At 40.0% G+C, this 23,252-nt stretch overlaps 2 protein-coding genes across 6 annotated transcripts in view; one reads left to right on the top strand and one right to left on the bottom strand.

Annotated features, from left to right (window-relative positions):
* Positions 1–32: 32 nt before the first annotated feature.
* ppp2r3c (protein phosphatase 2, regulatory subunit B'', gamma) lies at positions 33–21,873 on the bottom strand. Of its 3 annotated transcripts, none has more exons than XM_078233806.1 (13): positions 21,669–21,873; positions 18,545–18,675; positions 17,709–17,813; positions 10,441–10,553; positions 9,368–9,465; positions 9,203–9,273; positions 8,964–9,096; positions 7,721–7,776; positions 7,547–7,622; positions 7,323–7,459; positions 6,106–6,243; positions 2,385–2,444; positions 33–399 (listed from the first exon to the last, which is right to left on the bottom strand). In XM_078233806.1, the coding sequence occupies exons 1-13, from the start codon at positions 21,742–21,744 to the stop codon at positions 211–213; spliced, it is 1,383 nt and encodes a 460-aa protein (XP_078089932.1). In that variant the 5' UTR covers positions 21,745–21,873; the 3' UTR covers positions 33–210. The 3 variants fall into 3 exon arrangements, with proteins under 3 accessions (XP_078089932.1, XP_078089935.1, XP_078089934.1); XM_078233809.1 differs by having other exon boundaries at positions 17,632–17,813; positions 21,669–21,777; XM_078233808.1 differs by lacking the exon at positions 17,709–17,813 and having other exon boundaries at positions 21,669–21,865.
* prorp (protein only RNase P catalytic subunit) overlaps positions 21,863–23,252 on the top strand; it is a 70,203-nt gene continuing 68,813 nt past the window's right edge. The window contains exon 1 of one of the 3 annotated variants that reach the window (XM_078233803.1): positions 21,863–23,050. In XM_078233803.1, coding sequence (XP_078089929.1) covers positions 22,080–23,050 — 971 coding nt within the window. In that variant the 5' untranslated portion in view covers positions 21,863–22,079. The remainder of the gene's footprint in view (positions 23,051–23,252) is intronic. The other 2 variants (XM_078233805.1, XM_078233804.1) reach the window with 2 other exon arrangements.

The following is a 23,252-nucleotide window of genomic DNA, read 5'->3' as shown; positions in this document are numbered from 1 at the left end:
ATAATTGACTAGAAATCAATATTGTACTGTTTAACCTATATAATTGCTTTATTTATTTGTAGTGTTTTTGTTCTTTATAAATAAGTAAAGATGATCACTTTTGTATGCTACAAAACTTTAATAAAAATTTATGCAAACTATTATGTACAATTTACAATCAATACAAAAATCAAGCACAAGTGAGAATCAAAAAACGTTGCATGGATGGAGTCATGTATCATCCAGATCAGCATTACCATCATTGTCATTTGCAACAAGAACTTCTCTGTTTTCATAAGTCCAAAAACCATTTAGATCAATTAGAATGCTGCTGACTGTATCACCTTGCCCACTGCTTATTAAATCTTGAAGAGTGATTTTATATGGATCTTTAGGCTTAACCATGTCAAAGATTTCATCCTGTAAGATCAAACAGTTTTTCAGTATAAATTCTGGATCATGCAAGAGGATGCTAGTCTAACTTTTCTTTGAAAAGAGGTTACACGAGTTCTGTTATTCAGCCATTCAACAACATGCTGATCATATACTTCAACTCCACCTTCCTGTGCTATTCGATTATCTCTTAATTCCTTCCCTCAAGTGAAGAAGTTCCTTCACATCTCCATCCCAAATGACCAACACCTTATGACTGTGATCCCATGTTCTAGATTCTCTAAGAGTTTTAACAACACCAGGTTAAAGTCCAACAGGTTTATTTGGTAGCAAACACCATGAGCTTTCGGAGCGCTGCTCCTTCGTCAGATGGAGTGGAAATGTGCTCTCAAGCAGGGCATAGAGACACAGAAATCAAGTTACAGAATACTGATTAGAATGCAAATCCCTACAGCCAGCCAGATCTTAAAGATACAGACAATGTGGGTGGAGGGAGCATTAAGCACAGGTTAATCAGAGGTAACATGTTCTCAGCATTGAGCCAGTCTAGTAACCCTTAGTTGCAGTATACTCAGTAATATGTTGCCACAATTCTACAGAGACAAGGGGCAGAGTTTTCCTGGCCCCCAGGAGTGGTGGGGAAGGCACAGAAATAGCAGGGAGCTTCAGCAGGACAGTGAAGCCTCTGGGAGCAGATCAACATGCTCCCTTACAGTGGGCAACCAATCTGCATTTTTAAGGCCCCCCGATCAGGATGCAAGTGGTGGAGTGGACCCCCAGCTGCATGCAAAAGCTGCATGCAGAGACTCCTAACTTAATGGAAGTGGTCATCGTGAAGTAGCCTGGGCTGAGCTGGCATCAGAACAGGATGCTCCATTCCCCCCAAAGTAGGGATCGCTGTCAGCAAAGGTAGTATATGCAGCTCAAATGCTACGCTCAGAGGGTCCTGCCTATTTTGAGCTCTGCTAGGACCCCTCCATTTTGAGATGCCCTTGTGTTCTCTTAGCCGAAGGGCTGCCGAGAGCTTTAAGCTGCTAGGTCTGTGATTGGCAGCCATCCTGAATTGGACAGCAAGCTCCCTAGTTTGTCTCCTCAAGTGCTTAGAGAACCCTCTATTTGCTCCTGCCACTGGGGTCCCAAAGCCCACAGAAAAATCCTGAACAATATTTTGTCGATCCTTTTTGCAGCATTTTAATTGTGGAGGTTGGGGAGAAGTTCCTTTAACATGATACATTACCAATATTCTTTTTTGGGCTTTAACACATTTCTTGCTAGAACTATAAAAATACCAAGAATTTGAAAGGGACATGGCTACATTGTAATAGTGCTCTCACATTTGCAGACAATAGTCTACTGTTTTTGACTTAAGTGTTATAAACAACCTATTCCTCTATCACTCTACTATTCAAATTAAGGGAAGCTAGGAACTTGATACTTGGTAAATCAGTTGTCTTTAGGGATGCATTGTTAAATTCTGCCTTTCACTTTTGAAATGTTTTTGATCCAGGCCAGAATATAGAGATGAATCTTCTGCCCAATAGGTCGTCTCAGTCTGTCACCTGTAAGTTCTTGTTCTATTAGCAGTGGAGTGAGATGTCTTTTAGTTCTAACTGAAGCATCATAATCATCATTATTTAACCCAGAAATTGGTTTATGATAGTTTTGTTTGATCAGAAATACATGTCCAGAAAATCAGAATAAAAAAAGAATTGAACTGTTTGTATATAAAAAGCCCTGCTGTCACTACAAGATTAAGTTATACAATTTACCTGAAAATTCCATATTAACAAGTACTGGAGGTGAAGTAATTGAATCAAAATTTGCCATGGCATTTTAATATGACTGAAATTTTGCGAGATCACATACACAATTGCAGGCATATTCTCTGCCATAGTTCTTGCAGATATAGGTTGCTGTATTACTCGTGGAAACTCAAGATTTGCCCTTAAAAGTAGCTGTTTTTCTAATTCTATTCTTTAGCATTGAGAATGCATTCTCAAAAGTTAAAGTACCTTGACATCCTGAAAAGAAACTGGCTCCTGACCATGGAGTTTCATTTGCTCCTGTATAGCCTGTGTAAACAACAACAAATTACTGAACTGCAGTAAGACCACCTGGATTGAAATAGAAGTAGAGAGTTTGAGTGTTTGTCAGTCTTTAAGATTAGGTTGTTAGTTTTTAGGTTGATAAACAAGTCAAATATCATTCAGGACATTTCACCTTTGACACGATAACAGAAAAGGCAAGTGCCATTACGACACATTACTTGTTTGAGAATGGACATTCCAGATGACTTGGGTGAAAATAACACACAAAATTATTCAATTTATATCTAAATGGATACAAAATGGCTTCTTGACAGAAGCCAGAAGGTGGTTGTAGAGAGTTGTTTTTCAAACTGGAGGCCTGTGACCAGCGATGTGCCTCAGGGATCAGTACTAGGCCCACTGTTACTTGTCATTTATATTAATGATTTGGATGAGAACATAGGGAGCATGGTTAGTAAGTTTGCAGATGACACCAAGATTGGTGGCATGGTGGACAGTGAGGAAGGTTATCTCCAATTGCAGCGAGATCTTGATCAATTGGGCCAGTGGGCTGACGAATGGCAGATGGAGTTTAATTTAGACAAATGCGAGGTAATGCATTTTGGTAGATTGAACCAGGGCAGGACTTACTCAGTTAATGGTAGGGCGTTGGGGAGAGTTACAGAACAAAGAGATCTAGGGGTCCATGTTCATAGCTCCTTGAAAGTGGAGTCACAGGTGGACAGAGTGGTGAAGACGGCATTCGGCATGCTTGGTTTCATCAGTCAGAACATTGAATACAGGAGTTGGGACGTCTTGTTGAAGTTGTACAAGACATTAGTAAGGCCACACTTTGAATACTGTGTCCAATTCTGGATATTATTAAACTAGAAAGAGTGCAGAAAAGATTTACTAGGATGCTACCGGGACTTGATGGATTGAGTTATAAGGAGAGGCTGAATAGACTGGGACTTTTTTCTCTGGAGCGTAGGAGGCTGAGGGGTGACCTTATAGAGGTCTATAAAATAATGAGGGGCATAGACAAGGTAGATAGTCAATATATTTTCCCAAAGGTAGGGGAGTCTAAAACTAGAGGGCATAGGTTTAAGGTGAGAGGGGAGAGATACAAAAGTGTCCAGAGGGGCAATTTTTTCAGAGGGTGGTGAGTGTCTGGAACAAGCTGCCGGAGGTAGTAGTAGAGGCGGGTACAATTTTATCTTTTAAAAAGCATTTAGATAGTTACATGGGTACGATGTGTATAAAGGGATATGGGCCAAATGCAGGCAATTGGGCTTAGCTTAGGGGTTTAACAAAAAAAATAAGGGCGGCATGGACAAGTTGGGCCGAAGGGCCTGTTTCCATGCTGTAAACCTCTATGACTCTATGAGTAAGTATTCCAGCCAATTTTCCCTTCAGTCCAAAATCACAAGCTGGTTGGATCGCTCAGGGATGGAAAGACGTTTAATTTTCTTGCTCTGAATAGTTCTGTGCTCCCCACAAAAAAATATTTTTAAACATTCACTATAGCTCAGTATGTACAGCTAAATTAAAGAATTAGAACCAAAGGTATTCAGATAACTTATGGCAGAAAATTATTAAAATAAGGATATGTAACATTAAATATACATGTCATATGCTGAAAACTATATTAGCTGTACCGTTGTACCACAGAAAATATTCTACATTAATAGGATGTTTTGGGAAGTGGATGACTAAGCTTTTTTTTACTTCTGGGGCATGGGAGTTTAAATGTAGGGGAGATTGATGGAATAAAAAGCTACTTGTCTCTGCTGGTTGCAAGGGTCCTCTGTACCCAACTATTATTACAACAACAATATAGCTCAAGCAAAAACAGAAAATGCTGGAATGAATAATGAAAGCTGAGAAAGATGCTAAAAATGTCCATTAAGTGATGAGAATGGCAGAACACTCTGCCTTCTCCATCATCATTTACATTTCCTTTGTCCAATTACACCCTCCCACAGTATAAATGTCTTCTGATTTTCTTTGCTCGTAGCTCTGATGAAGGGTCATCTGGATTTGAAATGTTAGCTCTATTCTTTCTCCACAGATGCTGTCAAACATGCTGAGATTTTCCAGCATTTTCTGTTTGTTTTTAAATAAAAACCCTACAGTGCAGGAGGCCGCCATTTGGCCCATCAAGTCTGCAATGACAACAATCCCACCCCGGGCCCTATCCTCACAACCCCACACATTTACCCCGCTAATCCCTCTAACCTACATATCCCGAGACACTAATGGACAATTTGGCACAGCCAATCAACCTAACCGGCACATCTTTGGACTGTGGGAGGAAACTGGAGCACCTGGAGGAAACCCACGCAGACAGGGGGAGAATGTGCAAACTCCACACAGTTAGTGACCCAAGCCAGGAATCGAACCCAGGTCCCTGGCGCTGTGAGACAGCAGTGCTAATCACTGTGCCACCCCTTCAGATCCCAGCACCCGCAGTATTTTGCTTTTATTTATGTAGCTCCTTTAAAACACTCAAATGTAACAAAGTGTTAACAACACAAAGTCACATGAGATATTACGGCTGGTCAGTAGATTTTTAAGGAGTACTTAAAGGAGGTGGAGAGGAAGATGCAAAAAGGTTTAGGGAGGGAATTCCAGAACTTAAGGCCTTGGCAGTTGGAATTACTGCTGCCAATGGTGGAGTGATTAAAATTGGGAGTAATCACAGAATGGGAGGAGTGCATCAACTTCAGAGGGTTGCAGGACTGGAGGAAATTAGGAAGGCACAAGGCCATAGAGGGATCTGAACACAAGGATGAGATGGCATTGCGTAGCCAGGAGTTAGAGTAGGCCAACAAGCACTGATTGATGAGTGAACAGGACTTGGTATGAGGTGGACCATAAGGATTTTGGATGACTTTATGGAAGGGAGAACGGGGAGGATCAATTTGGAGAGCATTGGAGTAGTCAAGTCTAGAGATAATGAAGGCATTAATGAGGATTTCATCAGCAGATGAGATAAGGAATTGGGTGTTGAAATCGGTGGTCTTAGTGAGGATATATGGTTGGAAGCTCATCCCAGGGTCAATGTGATATAAAGTTCGTGAACAGTCTGATTCAGCCTCAGACAATTGCCAGGTAGAAGACTAGAGTCAGTGGTAGGGAATAAAGTTATTTGGCAGAAACCAAAGGCAATGACTTTGATCTTCCCAGCATCTAGTTGGAAGAAACTTTTGCTTATCCAATACTGAATGTTGGAGGAATGGTCTGATAATTTAGAAACAATGGAGTGGTCGAGAGAAGTGGTAAAATTATTTAAGGCAGTTTTAATTCAAATTCCAGTGGACATGGGCCTATAACACAAAATACTAACAGGACACCAATAAGTAATTTTGCTAATAAAGCTCACAGGATTGCTCGTAGATTGACTTATAGAAAGAGTGTTATGCGGATAGAGTAGAGGGCGTGGTCTCCTGTGGTTGGTGCTGAAGTAGATTTTTGGAATAGAATGAGATTTTTGGAATGGAATGAGCTTTGTTCTACATTAGCACCGGATAGCAGAATGCTCAATGTGGATATCGGGTGCTTGAAATAGGAAGAGTTCCAATCCTAGCATTGACAGCCCCATCGTGATGAATTTTTTAATCCAATACAGAGAAAAATAACGTATTTAATGATTGAAAAATGTACATTGATCTTCATGCAAAGCTGTTAATAAATCAGTGCTCACCCTGAAGAAGAAATTGAGGGAAAAAACATTAAGATAACCCTTATTTTCCATATCCAGTAATTTAAAGATGTACTGGAGAGCAGCAGGTTCCTTTCGGTTTTCCAGAGCAAGAACGAAATCCAGATATGTCTTGTAATCCTTAAGAAAACATGACAGGGTAAACTTCTAAAGTATAGGAATGTTTTCATTTCAAGGGCATTCAAAAATGCTCTTGACATTCTAGATTGCTAATGTGATGAATGACCAATTTCTTAACTTCTGATACAACATTACTTATGTTGGTATTAACAAGGTGAGCAAAATAAGTCATTTCTTGTGGCACCCACATCATTTTTATTCCCTCTTTGTAATTACTGAAATGGCACATCTTTTCCTTGTTTTCCATTTCATTTTCTGTAGCACCAGAATGAAAGCCTGACGCTTGTCTATTATTGTTCTTATAGTTAAAAAGAAAAATTAACCATCCTCAAGCTTGAAATAGACCTCTTTCCTAGCATAAAATAAACAAAGATTAACTAGTTATGGCAAAATACTACATGTATGACAATAAAGGTAAAGTCACCATAGCACCAGATGACTACAGGCTTTGAGGGAGGAAAAACTGACTGGTGATGATTTAGCTGGATGATCACCGCACCTCAGGTGAGGGGCAAGGTTGAGAAGGCCGGCCCTTTGTGAAGAACCTCAGCTGGTATGGGAATTGAACCTGCACAGTTGGCATTGCCCTGCATCACTAACCCAGTGTCCAACCAACTGAGATAAACTAACTCCCATGTGACAATACCAAAGTAATAAATATGTAGATGTTTAAACAAACACTACCTTTTGCTCTATTGGGCAAGAAAAGTACTTGATTATCATCACTTATCATCTAACCATACAGTCAAGGTGAAACTACTAGGCTTGACAGTTTAATTATTATTTAAGATATGGTCAAAGTGCAATGATGGGATTTAAGCACAAGAACTTACCAAACTGAGGGTAGAGTAATAACTTAGAAACTGCACTGCAAGTCTAACCCTTAATCTGATATCCTCAAAATCACTAATAGCCTAATATTGCAATGGGAAATCATTCAGACATTCTGTACTGTAATAGAAACTTCTTTGAAAGTAGTATTTTGAAATGGATTGAATCGTAAATGTAATTTCAATGAGAGTAAAATTAAAATCCATTACGTTTTCTTAACTTTACAAGAATTATTTGTAGGCAGTTACCATTTCTCCATCGTACGTTAGACATTCCTGAAAAACCCTATCCAAAAACACACTCGTAAGCGTTCCAGTACCATAACGTGATAGTTCTTCTTTGCTGAGCATTCCATTGTGGTCTTTATCTAGATTTAAGTACTGACCTAAGAGATAAATAAAATATAGTTAACCATGCATTAAAACAGACATGCCCCACAAGTGTAAAGGTTCTGTATGCATCCTATACGTACCATACACTCTCAATGCAGAAGGAGCAGAAAACCAGTTTGATTCTTGACTTTCCTTAGACAGTTCTTCATCTCGGAGCTACAAATATAAACAAGTAGGCAAAACAGTTATTGAAACAATTAATTGCTATTAATGGGTCACATTTAAAATTCAAACTTTCTCAGATGGTTAATTACCTCTAACAAATCATCCAAGAAGCTGCAGGCCAAAATATCTTGAATTTTTATCTTGCCTAGAGGAGTATTAAAGATATGAAAGAAATGTTAATCTGTACAATCATGCCAGTGTGTATATAGTAAAATATGATCCAATATTTTAAAGATGAAGGTATGAGTAAGTCATCATATTTTTGCAACTCGACATCAGATTGTTCCTATTGTCTGACAGTTCAGATTGTCACATTTGAATCAAGTTTCAGTAGTCTCAACCCAGTTTCCAGACATTGTACAACCAATACACACAGTTCAATATAAACTAGTAATCTCAAAAAGGATAAGTGACGAAGGAAGTAGAAATTCATCCTGGTACTTTAGGATTATTCTTTTAAAATAGAGGTTGAATTACATTAAAGGGAATGTTACTGATGTTAGAGGATTACAAGACCTTGTGAGCAGAGTCAGCAGTATGTGTCAAAAAAAGTTCCCCTTACCAAGATAAACAGCTCTTAAGTAATGCATTTATAAAAAGCCACAAGCATAGCTTTATATTCTGAATATTGGTACTAGATGGTTGTTGTATCAGTTTCTAAAACAATTTAGTTCTAATAGATAATTTTTGCAAGTACCTGGTAGGATTTTTGTTTAGTCCACTGTTTTTTAAAAAATTACCTTTCTCTTAAAAATAATTTGTCCTTTCTGAATAAATGTGAAGTCATTTTACTATTTGCTTAATAACTACTGTGAATTATTTTCATAAAGCTCCATTTGCCAATATTAATCTCATGAATAACACAATGAAGTTAATTAACAATCACACGTTCAGGTAATCAACATAATTATCAAAATTTTCAGTTACACTTAATGTATGCACAAAATATAGATAGAACTTAAGAGAATGCTACTTTCAATGATTCAATAGGATAGCTCTGAACTTTCGACTAAAAGATATGCACTTAATTTCCAGTTCTAAGAATGAAGCAAATCCAATTTGCTCTTAACAAGTAGGCTTCAGCGTATTGTGTCCGATTTCACTAGATAGGACATTGCTGTAACAGCATAGAACCTCAGACCTCAGCATCAGGAGAAAGAAAACAAGATGCACCTTCTCAGCTAATCAGAGTTGGCACTGCTAGTAGCCTCACAAAACACATGTCCAAAGTAAAGGAAGCTACATGAACAGCCAAAAAGAACTAAATGTTTAGATAGCTAAGAAGGTTAAATGCTACTGAGTTTATAATTCAATGAGGAAATGTCAACTTGCCTGTTCTGAGTGGGTCAAGGAAAAAGAAAAATTTCCTAACAGCAGTGCACACGTAGAATGAATAGAAAGACTTTTCTAAGCCATCAAGCTGTGGTAAAGTAGGAATCAACTCCAAAATGTAATTCTCCAAATCCTGTTGGCATAATTTAGGGTGAGATTAGCATAGCATAGAACGCAGCATTAAATGCAATTGAAATGTGGTAAAATTGTCAGATCGGAACATAAGGTGGGATACTTACAGATTCACGAAGATATCCTTGACCTGCTACATCATACAAACTCAGCCCTATCCTTGTTTGATGTAGCCAAACTAAAATTTAAATAGATTTAGTACAGTTAGTTGCATAACTTTCTGCAAAAAATTGCAAAGTTGTCTAATAGTTTGCATCACAAGACTTTATTACCTTTCCGCATGACATAATTAAAGAACTGCATTATAGATATCCTTCCATATGGATCATTGTGCAAGAGTTTTGCAAAAATCTTAGCTGCAAAGAACTGCCTGTAGATAACATTAAATTAATTAGCTGTGGCAGAAAGATCATGTAAAAATACTCACTAAAGTGATTTTAAAAATGAACACCACAGAATCAACATTTAAAGATATTGTTTTTAATAAAATACACAATTGCCAAGGAATAGACTTGTGTGTTTCTACCTTCCCTTACTTCTGTAACTTGGCACAAGTGTTGTTATTTTTAGCCCGACATCATCACGGTGCAGATAGCAATTGAGCAATACAACTCAACACAAGCATATACAACACAATGACTAATGGAGAAAAACCAATGTGCTATTTTCAGGTTAATGAAGGGAACAAAATAAGCTCTTGCACTTTAATTACACATGATGAAATTGCATACTTCTCCCAACAAATTACACTGAAATTTTAGACTGCTGAATATATTAAGCAAAAAGCTGCTGTTTTCAGGGTTTTTAAGAGTTTAGGGTTAAGAGTTTAGAGTTTATTTATTATTGTCACAAGCAGGCTTACATTAACACTGCAATGAAGTTACTGTCAAAATCCCCTAGTCGCCACACTCCGGCACCTGTTCAGGTACACCGAGGGAGAATTTTAGCATAGACAATGCACCTAACCAGAACATCTTTGGAGTGTGGGAGGAAACCAGAGCACCTGGAGGAAATCCATGTAGACACGGGGAGAACTGCAGACTCCACACAGACCGTGACCCAAGCCAAGAATTGAATCTGGGTCCCTGGTGCTGTGGGACAGCAGTGCTACCCACTGTGCCATTGAAGCTGTGGTTCCTGTTTTTAGCCAACTGTACCTAGTCAGTTCCTGTATGATTTAGTTTAAGAACAATTCTATAATCAAAAATTGCACACGAGTAGTTTTCATTATACAATTCATTACATCATGCACCTGGCTCAATAGTCAGTAAAAAAAAATGGTATTTATAATATCTGGAGTTTTTCTTTAGTTTCAACTTAAAATATGCCTACAAATGATACTTACTTGCATTTCTGTCCTGCTTTCTCTTTGACCTCCAGAAAATTTTCATAATTTATCATTGCTTCCTCTCCTATCAGCGGAGGGGTTTGATGCTTGTCTAATAAAAACCACAGGTTCTATAAAACAATATAAAGGAACATTATGTATACAGATCCACAAATTAACTATTTGCAACTCAAACCATTCATTATGGAATCCAGAATAGAAGTGTGGCAATGAGCTGAGAGTTAACCTTTATTGACTTACAAGTTTAAAAACTATTGCCAAAGTAAAATTGACAAGCAACATTACTGAATCTCCATAAAAGCACCGCAACCATAAAATATTTTGCAAGTCTGATGTAATTTGTGTCAGCAGTCTAAATTATAGATTATCTTACAACTGCTGCGTCTAAAACATGCTCACAAACCAATTGCTTTAGTGATTCATTGCACTGCAATGGCCATGCAACATCTTGTCCAAATTGCTTCCCATCTGTCTGTCTGTGATTTCTAGAATGGATAGAAAAAAATGGGGCCAGAAAAGGCACAGCAAGTAAACAATGATTTTTGCCTTGATATAGTAATCACAGGCATAACAGCAAATTGAAAGGAAAACTAATCCAAAATTGAAACTAATAAGTTCATGGTTAAGCTGATTAATGACAGCACAAGATGAAGGGACAGTGGTAACAGGATGGGGGTGGGGTGGTTTTCCTGGTTCTTATTTGTTCTGCTCTTTACACTCTGATTGGCTAGCTGTTTCTGGTTTCAGTCTGCCTGCCTCTGAATGTAACAGCAGAGACCCGAGTTAGAACATAAGAACATAAGAAATAGGAGCAGGAGTAGGCCATCTAGCCCCTCGAGCCTGCCCCGCCATTCAATAAGATCATGGCTGATCTGACGTGGATCAGTACCACTTACCTGCCTGATCCCCATAACCCTTAATTCCCTTACCGATCAGGAATCCATCCATCCGCGCTTTAAACATATTCAGCGAGGTAGCCTCCACCACCTCAGCGGGCAGAGAATTCCAGAGATTAACCACCCTCTGGGAGAAGAAGTTCCTCCTCAACTCTGTCTTAAACCGACCCCCCTTTATTTTGAGGCTGTGTCCTCTAGTTTTAACTTCCTTACTAAGTGGAAAGAATCTCTCCGCCTCCACCCTATCCAGCCCCCGCATTATCTTATAAGTCTCCATAAGATCCCCCCTCATCCTTCTAAACTCCAACGAGTACAAACCCAATCTCCTCAGCCTCTCCTCATAATCCAAACCCCTCATCTCCGGTATCAACCTGGTGAACCTTCTCTGCACTCCCTCCAATGCCAATATATCCTTCCTCATATAAGGGGACCAATACTGCACACAGTATTCCAGCTGCGGCCTCACCAATGCCCTGTACAGGTGCATCAAGACATCCCTGCTTTTATATTCTATCCCCTTCGCAATATAGGCCAACATCCCATTTGCCTTCTTGATCACCTGTTGTACCTGCAGACTGGGCTTTTGCGTCTCATGCACAAGGACCCCCAGGTCCCTTTGCACGGTAGCATGTTTTAATTTGTTTCCATTGAGATAGTAATCCCATTTGTTATTATTTCCTCCAAAGTGTATAACCTCGCATTTCTCAACGTTATACTCCATTTGCCATATCCTTGCCCACTCACTCAGCCTGTCCAAATCTCTCTGCAGATCTTCTCCGTCCTCCACACGATTCACTTTTCCACTTATCTTTGTGTCGTCTGCAAACTTCGTTACCCTACACTCCGTCCCCTCCTCCAGATCATCTATATAAATGGTAAACAGTTGCGGCCCGAGTACCGATCCCTGCGGCACGCCACTAGTTACCTTCCTCCAACCGGAAAAACACCCATTTATTCCGACTCTTTGCTTCCTGTCGGATAGCCAGTCCCCAATCCACTTTAACACACTACCCCCAACTCCGTGTGCCCTAATCTTCTTCAGCAGCCTTTTATGGGGCACCTTATCAAACGCCTTTTGGAAATCCAAAAACACCGCATCCACCGGTTCTCCTCCATCAACCGCCCTAGTCACATCTTCATAAAAATCCAACATGTTCGTCAAGCACGACTTTCCCCTCATGAATCCATGCTGCGTCTGATTGATCGAACCATTTCTATCCAGATGCCCTGCTATCTCCTCTTTAATAATGGATTCCAGCATTTTCCCTACTACAGACGTTAAGCTGACCGGCCTATAGTTACCCGCCTTTTGTCTCCTTCCTTTTTTAAACAGCGGCGTAACATTAGCCGTTTTCCAATCAACCGGCACTACCCCAGAATGCAATGAGTTTTGATAAATAATCACTAACGCATCCACTATTACCTCTGACATTTCTTTCAATACCCTGGGATGCATTCCATCCGGACCCGGGGACTTGTCCACCTTCAGTCCCATTAGTCTACCCAGCACTGCCTCTCTGGTAACATTAATTGTATTAAGTATTTCTCCTGCTGCCAACCCTCTATCGTTAATATTTGGCAAACTATTTGTGTCCTCCACCGTGAAGACCGACACAAAAAACTTATTCAAAGACTCAGCCATATCCTCATTTCCCACTATTAACTCCCCCCTCTCGTCCTCCAAGGGTCCAACATTCACTCTAGCCACTCTATTCCTTTTTATATATTTATAAAAACTTTTACTATCATTTTTTATATTAATTGCTAGCCTAGCTTCATAGTCTATCCTTCCTTTCTTTATCGCTTTCTTAGTCTCTCTTTGTTGTTTCTTAAAATTTTCCCAATCACTTGTTTCTCCACTATTTTTGGCCACTCTGTACGCAGCTGTTTTTATTTTAATACTCTCCTTTATTTCCTTCGTTATCCACGGCTGGTTCTCCCTTTTCTTACAATCCTTGTTTTTTGCTGGAATATATTTTTGCTGAGAACTGAAAAGGATCTCCTTAAAAATCCTCCACTGTTCCTCAGCTATCCTACCTGCCAGCCTGCTCTCCCAGTCTACCTTAGCCAATTCATCCCTCATCCTATCATATTTCCCTCTGTTCAAACAGAGGACACTGGTTTGGGACCAAACTTTCTCCTCTTCCATCTGAATCAGAAATTCGACCATATTGTGGTCACTAGACCCAAGAGGGTCCTTCACAATAAGATCCTTAATTCTACCTACCTCGTTACACAATACCAGATCCAAAATAGCTCGTTCCCTCGTCGGTTCCGTTGTTCAGGTGATTTACTGATTTTTGTGAATATATCTTAAATAAGCAAAACTGTTTTGACATTTGTTTTTATAATCATAGGGTGTCATGAAGACTAAGATTTCATCTAAAAAAGGTGAAATACCATTTCTGATACTATAAAGAATTTATATTTCACTAATATTGTACATCCAAAAAAATCAACTTTTATAGTAACTATATTTTCTTTCAAAGTATTGTATCTAACATCCTGTTACAACGCTGCAGTTACAAGTAGATTCATGGTTCCTATTAGAATGTACACCAGACTGCTGTGCAAAGATTTATCTTTTCTCCCAAGCCCCCACACCTCCTATCCATCTCCAGGTTTAAATGCTGAAATTTAACTCTCAAGAAGGAAGTGTGAGATACCATTTAATTTTTTTTTGATACAAGGAACTAACTCAATCCTTAAAAACACAGAAATTGAGATTTATTACTACACTTATCAAAACTTTTATGTACATTTAATGATCTAATTTGCATGTTTCTCTTTTTCATTTTAGTCAGTTTCATTACTGTTTAGAAAATAACATCACCTTTAATATAATAAAACATCTCCAAGTCTTTTGCACGGGCACTATAAAATAACTGTGCCAAGAAGATATAGGGAGACATTAGGACAGATAATCAAAGAGGTAGGTTTTCAGGAGCACCTTAAAGGAGAAAAATGAGGGAGAGAGGAAGGGAGGTTTAGGGAGGGAATTTTGGACCTCAGTGCCCAAACAGCAGAAAGAACAGGTAGTAATGGTGAGCAATTAAAATTGGTGATGTTCAAGAGGCCAAAATTAAACAAACATATCTTGGAATGTTGTGAGGCTGAAGGAGATGGAAGAGGGTAGGCTATGAAAGGATTCAAAAACAAGGATGAGAATTTTAACATCAAGGCCTTGCTTAAATGGAATCGAATGTATCTCAGCAAGCACAGGGTGATGTGTGCAAACTGGGCTTGATGCGAGTTAGGACACAGGCACCAAAATAAACTTGCAAAGGATACAACATGAGAGCTGGCTAGAAGTACATCAGAAGAGTCAAGTTAAGATATATTAAAAACATAGCTGGAGGTTTCTTCAGAAGATGAGGTGAGGGAGGATCAGAGACAGAGGTGGAAGTACAAGTCTTTGTGCACAGATACATGGTTGGAAGTTCATCTTGGAGTAAAATGTGACACCAAATCTGGTTCAGCCTCAGACAGTAGCCAGGGACAGGGATGGAGTCAATGAAAGAAGTTTGTGACTGGACCAAAGATAATGGCTTCAGTCTTCTCAATATTTAATTGGAGATTTCTGCTCATCAAGTGCTGGATATCTGACATATTCGAGACAGTAGTGGTTCAAGAAGTGGCAATGAGATAAACTGGGTGTTTTGTCAACACCCATATGAAAAATGACTTGTTTTCAGAAGATGTCTACGAGTAGCAGCATGTTGTTAAGAAATAGGAGGTGGCAAAGGATACATCCTTGGGGGACACCAGAGGTAACTGTATGGAAGCAGGAGGCAAAGCCATTGCACATGGTTCTCTGGCTACAATTTAATAGCTAAGAATAGAACCAGGCAAGTGCAGTCCTGTCGAACTGGATGGTGATGGAGAGGCAATGGAAAAGGATGGTGTGATCAATAGTGTCAAAGGTTACAGATGGATTGAGAAGGACAAGGGAGTTGCATTACTTTTGTCACAATCACATAAGAATGTTATTTGTGACATTGACAGGAGCTGGTTCAGTGTTATAGGAGGGCAGAAATCTGATTGGAGGGATACAAACATTGAAATGGATCTGGTAAAGATAGGTGTGGATTTGGGGAGTGGTAACACATTCAAGGACTCTGAAGAGGAAAGGAAGGTTGTAGACGGGGCACCAATTTGCATGGATGCAAGGGTCAAGGTTATTGTTTTTGAACAGTTTAAAGTTAATTCATTACTGTCACAAGTAGACTTACATTAACACTGCAATGAAGTTACTGTGAAAATCCCCTTGTCGCCACAGTCCGGTGCCTGTTCGGGTAAACTGAGGGAGAATTTAGCACGGCCAATGCACCTAACCTTTGGACTGTGGGAGGAAACCGGAGCACCCGGAGGAAACCCATGCAGACATGGGGAGAACGTGCAGACTCTGTACTGACAGTGACCCAAGCTGGGAATCGAAACCTGGTCCCTGGCGCCGTGAAGCAGCAGTGCTATCCACTGTGCTGCCCCAGAGGATGACGATGACAAAGTTAAAGGAGATGGGGACTATATACGTAGAGAGAGAACTGTAAATAGCTAATATGGTTGAGGAGTTCTGAAGGGTTGAAGTAGGGATGGGGTGGAGGTGGAACACAGTACCCATGCAGGGAGAAATGAAAGGAGGCATGATAACAGGAAAGAAGGGATTAAGAGGGGAAAGAAAAGATAAATAAGGGGGAGAAATAAAGTGGAAATAGAAATGATGAGTTTCAGTCCACAGCAAAGGGTAAAATGTGGATGTAAATGGTCATAGGAAAACTCATTATGTTATGATCCTAGTTAGATCCCAGAATGAAACCCAGGCCCAAAAGACAGTAATTTTTATTTTTTAAAAAATAAAACGTGGAGGAACAGAGACCGATAGATAATTAGTTTTAAACATGGAAAAGTTGGATTATAATACAATAGTCCTTTGTTTCTCCTTAGTTTAACAAATACACACAGGTTTTAAGATTAAGACGGATGACATAGCAATTTGAATCTACAATGATCTCATTGACACACAAGTCCTTTTTTGAAGCACACAGATTGGCTGAGGGTAAATGCACACTCCTCGCTGAAACCAAGTTAGTGTCTTTGGATCTCCCCCCGGATGATGGTTTCCAAACTCCACTCCCAAAAACACGCTTTAAAAATCTTCTTTTGTAGTAATACTTTCACTTATCCAGTCCCAATTTTACAAATGACCCTTTTAAACAAAGCTTCCGCTTTATTTTTAATAGCAAATCCAATCCAGGATTTTACAACAACCTTTTTAGGATTTCTTTGTCTTGACTGCTTTTATACACAAACACCAATATCCAGACACTGATTGCTCCACAGTTACTTCAATTAACGTCTCACAAACTGTAGTAAGGTATCACAAACTTTAGAATCACTTCAGTTATCTTTCTGACTTCTCACTAGCTAGCTCCTTTTCAGTTCTGTGACTTGAAATGAACGGTACCCTGTTCTGTTTCCAGTTCCTCTTTGTTCCTTTAACTTTAGGTTCCCTGGAAACTCCTCTTCATTTCTCTAGTTTCCTTAAGTAGCTGTCCTTTAGATTTCTGGCACTGGCTTCCTTAACCATTACTCCATGATACAGCTTTTCTTCTAGCAAAGCAGAGAAAGATGTTCCCTCTCTAGCTGCCTGTCACCAACTGCCTTGGCTTCCAGCTAAAAACTGAAGAAAAGTTATTTTCTGACTAAGGCCTGCTAAGCAATTATATTTATTCTTCACACCATAGCTCTCTCCAAGTACAACAGCATCACAGTTGGAACTTAACAAACCCCACACATCCAATCACCTTTGTCCAGCATTAATCTGACTACAGGTCCCTTTCAAGCACAGAGATATTAAATTAAACCCACCTAAAACAAGATCTTATTTCTAATGTTTACCCATACAAATATAAATCCCTTAAAACTATCTATCGTTTCCTAACAAAAAGGCCCAATTAGATAGCAATTGTTAGGATGCTTATATCCCAGTAAAAATGGGGAAAAGAGAGGAGGGCAATAGGAGAGAGTGCGAGTTAAAGTCAGAAGTTCCATGGGCTAAAGTTGATGTAGGTGCACATACCCTTACATTGAATTGTTCAGCCAATAAACAGCAAATAAAACAACTACACCTTCTGTTACTGGCTTAGGATTATTTTTCAACCCATTTCCTTAATTTCTTGTTGGTAAAATACATTACGCACTACTGAATATCTAAATTAATGCAGCTACTTATCATATATTGTGGGCATAAACCTATCTGATTTCTATTCTGTGGCAACATGCACGAGCATACCATGATATTGCAACATCAGACAAAGATTTTCAGTCATTTTCAATGATAGTCTAAGCAAAACCTTGGGTTTTCCAGACCTGTAGTTCTTCATTATCCAACAATTCTCTACTCTTCCTTTGAAGAAATACTGCCCTGGATTCTTCTCTTAATTTCTGTAACAAAATTTCATCTTCTGCTGGAAGCTAATAAAAGCATGGGAAGAAAGTTTAGGAAATTTGTCAATTTAATGAAATATATACAGAGGTTACAACATATCAGTTAATTACAAATTGTTACTCTGCAGAGAAACCAGCATACAAAATACCAAAGCAGAGCAAATACTAGCCAACTTAAAAATTCTACTGTGTTTCAAAACACAATTTTGCTAGTTTTATAGTTTGTTGAACTTTAAGCAAGCGATGGAATCCCAAAATCTACTTCTGAGCTCACTACACATTTAAAACAACAGAGGAACTATTGTGGTGCTGACTTTTACTTCACGTTGGTGCCTTAGATCACCTATGTGAATAATGTTTAGTTTAAGCATTACTTTGTAAATTGGATCAAATCTATATTCAAAATGAAGCTAAATCCTAATTTTTTTAAATATAGCATGCACCAGCCAAATTGATACAAAGCCAATTTCCACTGGTATCAAACCACTTTGATTCACATAAGACAAGGATACTAGACATGCTATTTTAAAACTAAGAGCTCCTTCTAAAGATTCCATCTGCATCATTCCATGTGTTACTGAGCCATGCAGATCAAAAAAATTGGAGATTTGATCCTGAGCAAGTTAGTTTGCTACAGAGGGCCACAAGAATTGATTGTGTCTCTCAAGTTAACCAGTCTGCCATGTTTCCTGTTCTTGACTGCTTGGCAGTGACATCTGCTGGAATAGATTATTTGCGAGTTGAAAACAGAGACCTACCCTATAATAAAATCTTGGAATGCTTGCGCAAGATAGATTGTTCATTTTCCTGCCTCCTCTCCATTCAATGTAGTATTTGGTGAACAGATCCATTTCATTATCCTTCAGTTCTTGGTCTGTTGTTTTTTTAGCTGGATCATTTGAAAACAAAAAGGACCATTAAAATTTCTTCAGGAAAGATCATCATCAACTTCAACAGATTTTTCTTTACCCACGTATTCATTTTTTGTTGTAATATCTGAATGTAAAATAACTTGAATATTCATCGAGGAAAACATTTATTATCTCTCCTATGAAACATTTTTAAAGTTTGAAAAAATATTATAGACAACATAATGTGAATCCAGAGATATCAAGTTAAATGATTTGTTTAACCAAGTAACCATAACTTAATGAAATATGATAAACAAATCTGGAATCACAATGTGCCACGTACATACAGGTAGCGTGTTTCACACAAAGGACGTTTCAAGGAATCTCGCAGAGGTGCAAGAAACAAACAACCACTAGTTGGAGAGATTAGAGGAGGTAATCAAAACATTGAACAAAGATGTGAGTTATATGCGAGTGGCTTGCACTGCTGCCTCACAGCGCCAGGAAAGCAAGTTTGATTCCTGGCTTGGGTCACGGTCTGTGTGGAGTCTGCGCATTCTCCCCACGTGTGCGTGGTTTCCTCCCGCAGCCCGAAAGACGTGCTGGTTAGGTGCATTGGCCATGCTAAATTCTCCCTCAGTGTACCCGAACAGACGCCGGAGTGTGGCAACTAGAGGATTTTCATAGTAACTTCATTGCAGTGTTAATGTAAGCCTACTTATGACAATAATAAATAAACTTAAATTAGAATCTTAAAGGAGAGTAAAGAAATTCCAGAACGTGAGATCCAAAAAGCTAATTGTGAAGAGAGAAAAAGGGGGAAAACGAACAAGGGATTGAAATCAGAGGGACAAAAAGGACAAACTTCGCAGCCCCCAAAATTTAATGCAGGATGCAAATATCAGAACGACAATTTCACATTACCTGATAATTAGCATGATTGTAGCAAGCAAGCAGCCAGTCTGTTGAGCAACTGCATATCGCAGCAGAGGGCCCAAAAACATGAGGGGCTTGTACCAGTTAAAGGTAGCCTGCAGCTCTTAAAGGGGAGTTTGTTGTGGCAAGAGCATGGAAGTCAAACTAGAACTGATTCTGACTTGGGAAACACTTAATGATACAACATGGGGGAGCACAGAAAATTACTCATCCTTTCACTGTTTCTGGGTAATCAGAGTTACGCCGTACCCACGGAGTAAATAAATAATGGCATTTTGTAATATTACTTTTGCAGAAAAATATTGCTTTTTCTGTTTGCAGTGATATCTGTGGAGTAAGCACAAATGGCAGTCATTACGTACATTGATTTTAATGTACTGGGGGCCCAGAGCATCACCTCAAGAATTTTAATATGTTGTAGAGTACAAAGAACAAAGAACAATACAGCACAGGAACAGGCCCTTCGGCCCTCCAAGCCCGTGCCGCTCCCTGGTCCAAACTAGACCATTCTTTTGTATCCCTCCATTCCCACTCCGTTCATGTGGCTATCTAGATAAGGCTTAAACGTTCCCAGTGTGTCCGCCTCCACCACCTTGCCTGGCAGCGCATTCCAGGCCCCCACCACCCTCTGTGTAAAATATGTCCTTCTGATATCTGTGTTAAACCTCCCCTTCACCTTGAACCTATGACCCCTCGTGAACGTCACCACCGACCTGGGGAAAAGCTTCCCACCATTCACCCTATCTATGCCTTTCATAATTTTATACACCTCTATTAAAGTCTCCCCTCATCCTCCGTCTTTCCAGGGAGAACAACCCCAGTTTACCCAATCTCTCCTCATAACTAAGCCCCTCCATACCAGGCAACATCCTGGTAAACCTCCTCTGTACTCTCTCCAAAGCCTCCACGTCCTTCTGGTAGTGTGGCGACCAGAACTGGACGCAGTATTCCAAATGCGGCCAAACCAACGTTCTATACATCTGCAACATCAGACCCCGTCCTATAAAGGCAAGCATGCCATATGCCTTCTTCACCACCTTCTCCACCTGTGACGTCACCTTCAAGGATCTGTGGACTTGCACACCCAGGTCCCTCTGCGTATCTACACCCTTTATAGTTCTGCCATTTATTAGCAGAACCTTTCTCAAATTATGACATAGAAATTGAGAGGGGACATTTTAAAGGTCAACACTGTTGTATTTTCTGTACTTGGTTTAGGAGGGACAGCCTCAACCGGGATCTTGGGTTCATGTCACACTATCTGTAACGCCCACGACTTGCCTGGGCTTGCAAAATCTCACTAACTGTCCTGGCTGGAGACAATACACATCTCTTTAACCTGTGCTTCACCCCCTCTCCACTCACATTGTCTGTACCTTTAAGACTTGATTACCTGTAAAGACTCGCATTCCAACCATTATTTTGTAAATTGAGTTTGTATATGTCCTGTTTGTGAACAGAACTCCCACTCACCTGATGAAGGGGCAGCGCTCCGAAAGCTTGTGGCTTGTGCTACCATAGAATCATAGAAACCCTACAGTACAGAAAGAGGCCATTCGGCCCATCGAGTTTGCACCAACCACAATCCCACTCAGGCCCTACCCCCATATCCCTACATATTTTACCCACTAATCCCTCTAACCTACACATCTCAGGACACTAAGGGGCAATTTAAGCATGGCCAATCAACCTAACCCGCACATCTTTGGAATGTGGGAGGAAACCGGAGCACCCGGAGGAAACCCATCCAAACAAACCTGTTGGACTTCAACCTGGTGTTGGGAGACTTCTTACTGTGCTTACCCCAGTCCAACGCCGGCATCTCCACATCACCGTTCAATAACACAGTTGCCCGTAACTAAGTGAATTAAAAGTTAGTCAGTAATATTGGCAGTTCCTAGATAAAACTAGCTTTCCACTTCGTTATGTACATATCCAAGTGAACAATCCCCTCCAAACCCTCAGGGATGGCCGAAAAAAACAGAAAATGCCGGAAATATTTGACATGTCGAACAGCATCAACCGCCGAGAGAAACACTTCAGGCCTGTGACCTTCCATCTGAATCAGAAGGGGACACCGCTTGCGTGCGTTTACCTTTCGCGGCCTCCAGCCGACTCTTTAAAGCCTCTTTCCAATCCGGGGCCGGTGACTGCGCCTCAGCGGCCGCCATCTCGTCGTCACCACAACCGTTCCCCTTCACACCATTGGCTGACCTCTGACCGTACGCTTGACCAGCCTGTTGTCGTCACAAGGAGGCCGGGTTTGGCGGCGGTTGATGGGCATGCGCAGTGCGGCGATTGATGGGCATGCGCATTGTGTCCCCCTACCGGGCACCGCTGAGGCCTTGGTCGGTGAGGTGAATGTTAACGGCAACACAGTCCCGCAGGGCTAATAACCAGGAGATAGTATTTTCGAATAAACACCCTTTCACTTTTAGAGAAGCTATGGTGCGGAGCTGATGTTTAGCTGGAGGCTGAAGAGCAGCCCCTTCCATCATTGCTCCCCATGTTGGCTCATCCCCTCCGCAGTCTGGCTTCCCGTTTGTCAGCACCTCAGCTTGCACACCAAGGTGTAGCCAGGCTTTCGCCATGCTGTGTTGCCCCACCGTGGCGCACCTCATCCAAAATGTTAATGTCAACTGAGTACAAACAGAATGATGGCAGCAAGAGGAAAACACCAAGCCCCAAACAAGAAAGAACTGCTCACGGGAGCGACACCGGCTCTTCTTCATTGTCTTTATTTACAGCCGGGGCAGCCAAGAAAAGAGCAGAGTTCACAAAAAGCCAAATGGGCGAAACATTGGCAGATGCTTCAACAATAGCTAAAGTTGCAAAAACATCAGTTCCAGTAAGACCTTTAAGTATCGATGAATGGAAGAAATTGAAAGCAGAATGGTACAATAAAACTCGTTTTGAAGTAAGCATAATGGAAAAACTACTGTCTACTCGTGCTGACGTTGATGTGGCGAAATCACTATTAGTTTTTGTGACAATGGAAACTGGTACTGTTGAGTATGAACTCCTTCTGAAGTACTTGGCATTGTGTGTCCAAAAGCAACATCTGAGTGAGGTGCTTGATTTATATGTCATTATGAAAACTAGATTCAAACTATTGGACATTGGAGCTTACAGCCTGTTCATCAGTGGTTTTAGTAAGACAGATCATTGGAGAGAGGCTGTGATGTTTTTAGATTCAATCAAAAAAATGATGAACCCATCACCAAGGAATTATGGAGATATCATTATTTCTGCACTCCGGCATAAAGAAGTAGAAACTGCTTGGAAGTTGTTTAAAGAGATGGAAGGCAAAAACTTAAAACCGAATGAGGATACCTTGATAGCATTTTTTGATTGTGGCAAGTCATTTAGTGATGATCAATATGAAAATAAGATGATGTATATCCTTTCTTACCTAAGAGACAATCAGATTTATCCTGGGGAACACTTAATGCACAGTATTCATTCATGGTTTGAGAGGTAAATATTTAGTTACAATACCCTTTTAAAAAGTTGGTTTGAAGTTTGTTCAATTTTAATATATTTTAACGTACAGTGCAATGGATTAGATTAGATGCAATTTTCTATGTAGATGCCATGTTTGTCTACTTCCACATTTGATTGTGAGGTTGCACTAGGTGACCCTTGAGAACCAGTATGCGGCGTTTGATAATTTATGAGA

This window comes from Mustelus asterias, chromosome 18, assembly GCF_964213995.1.
Source record: "Mustelus asterias chromosome 18, sMusAst1.hap1.1, whole genome shotgun sequence".
Taxonomy (NCBI): Eukaryota; Metazoa; Chordata; class Chondrichthyes; order Carcharhiniformes; family Triakidae; genus Mustelus; species Mustelus asterias.
This window is presented reverse-complemented; position numbering and strand designations above follow the sequence as displayed.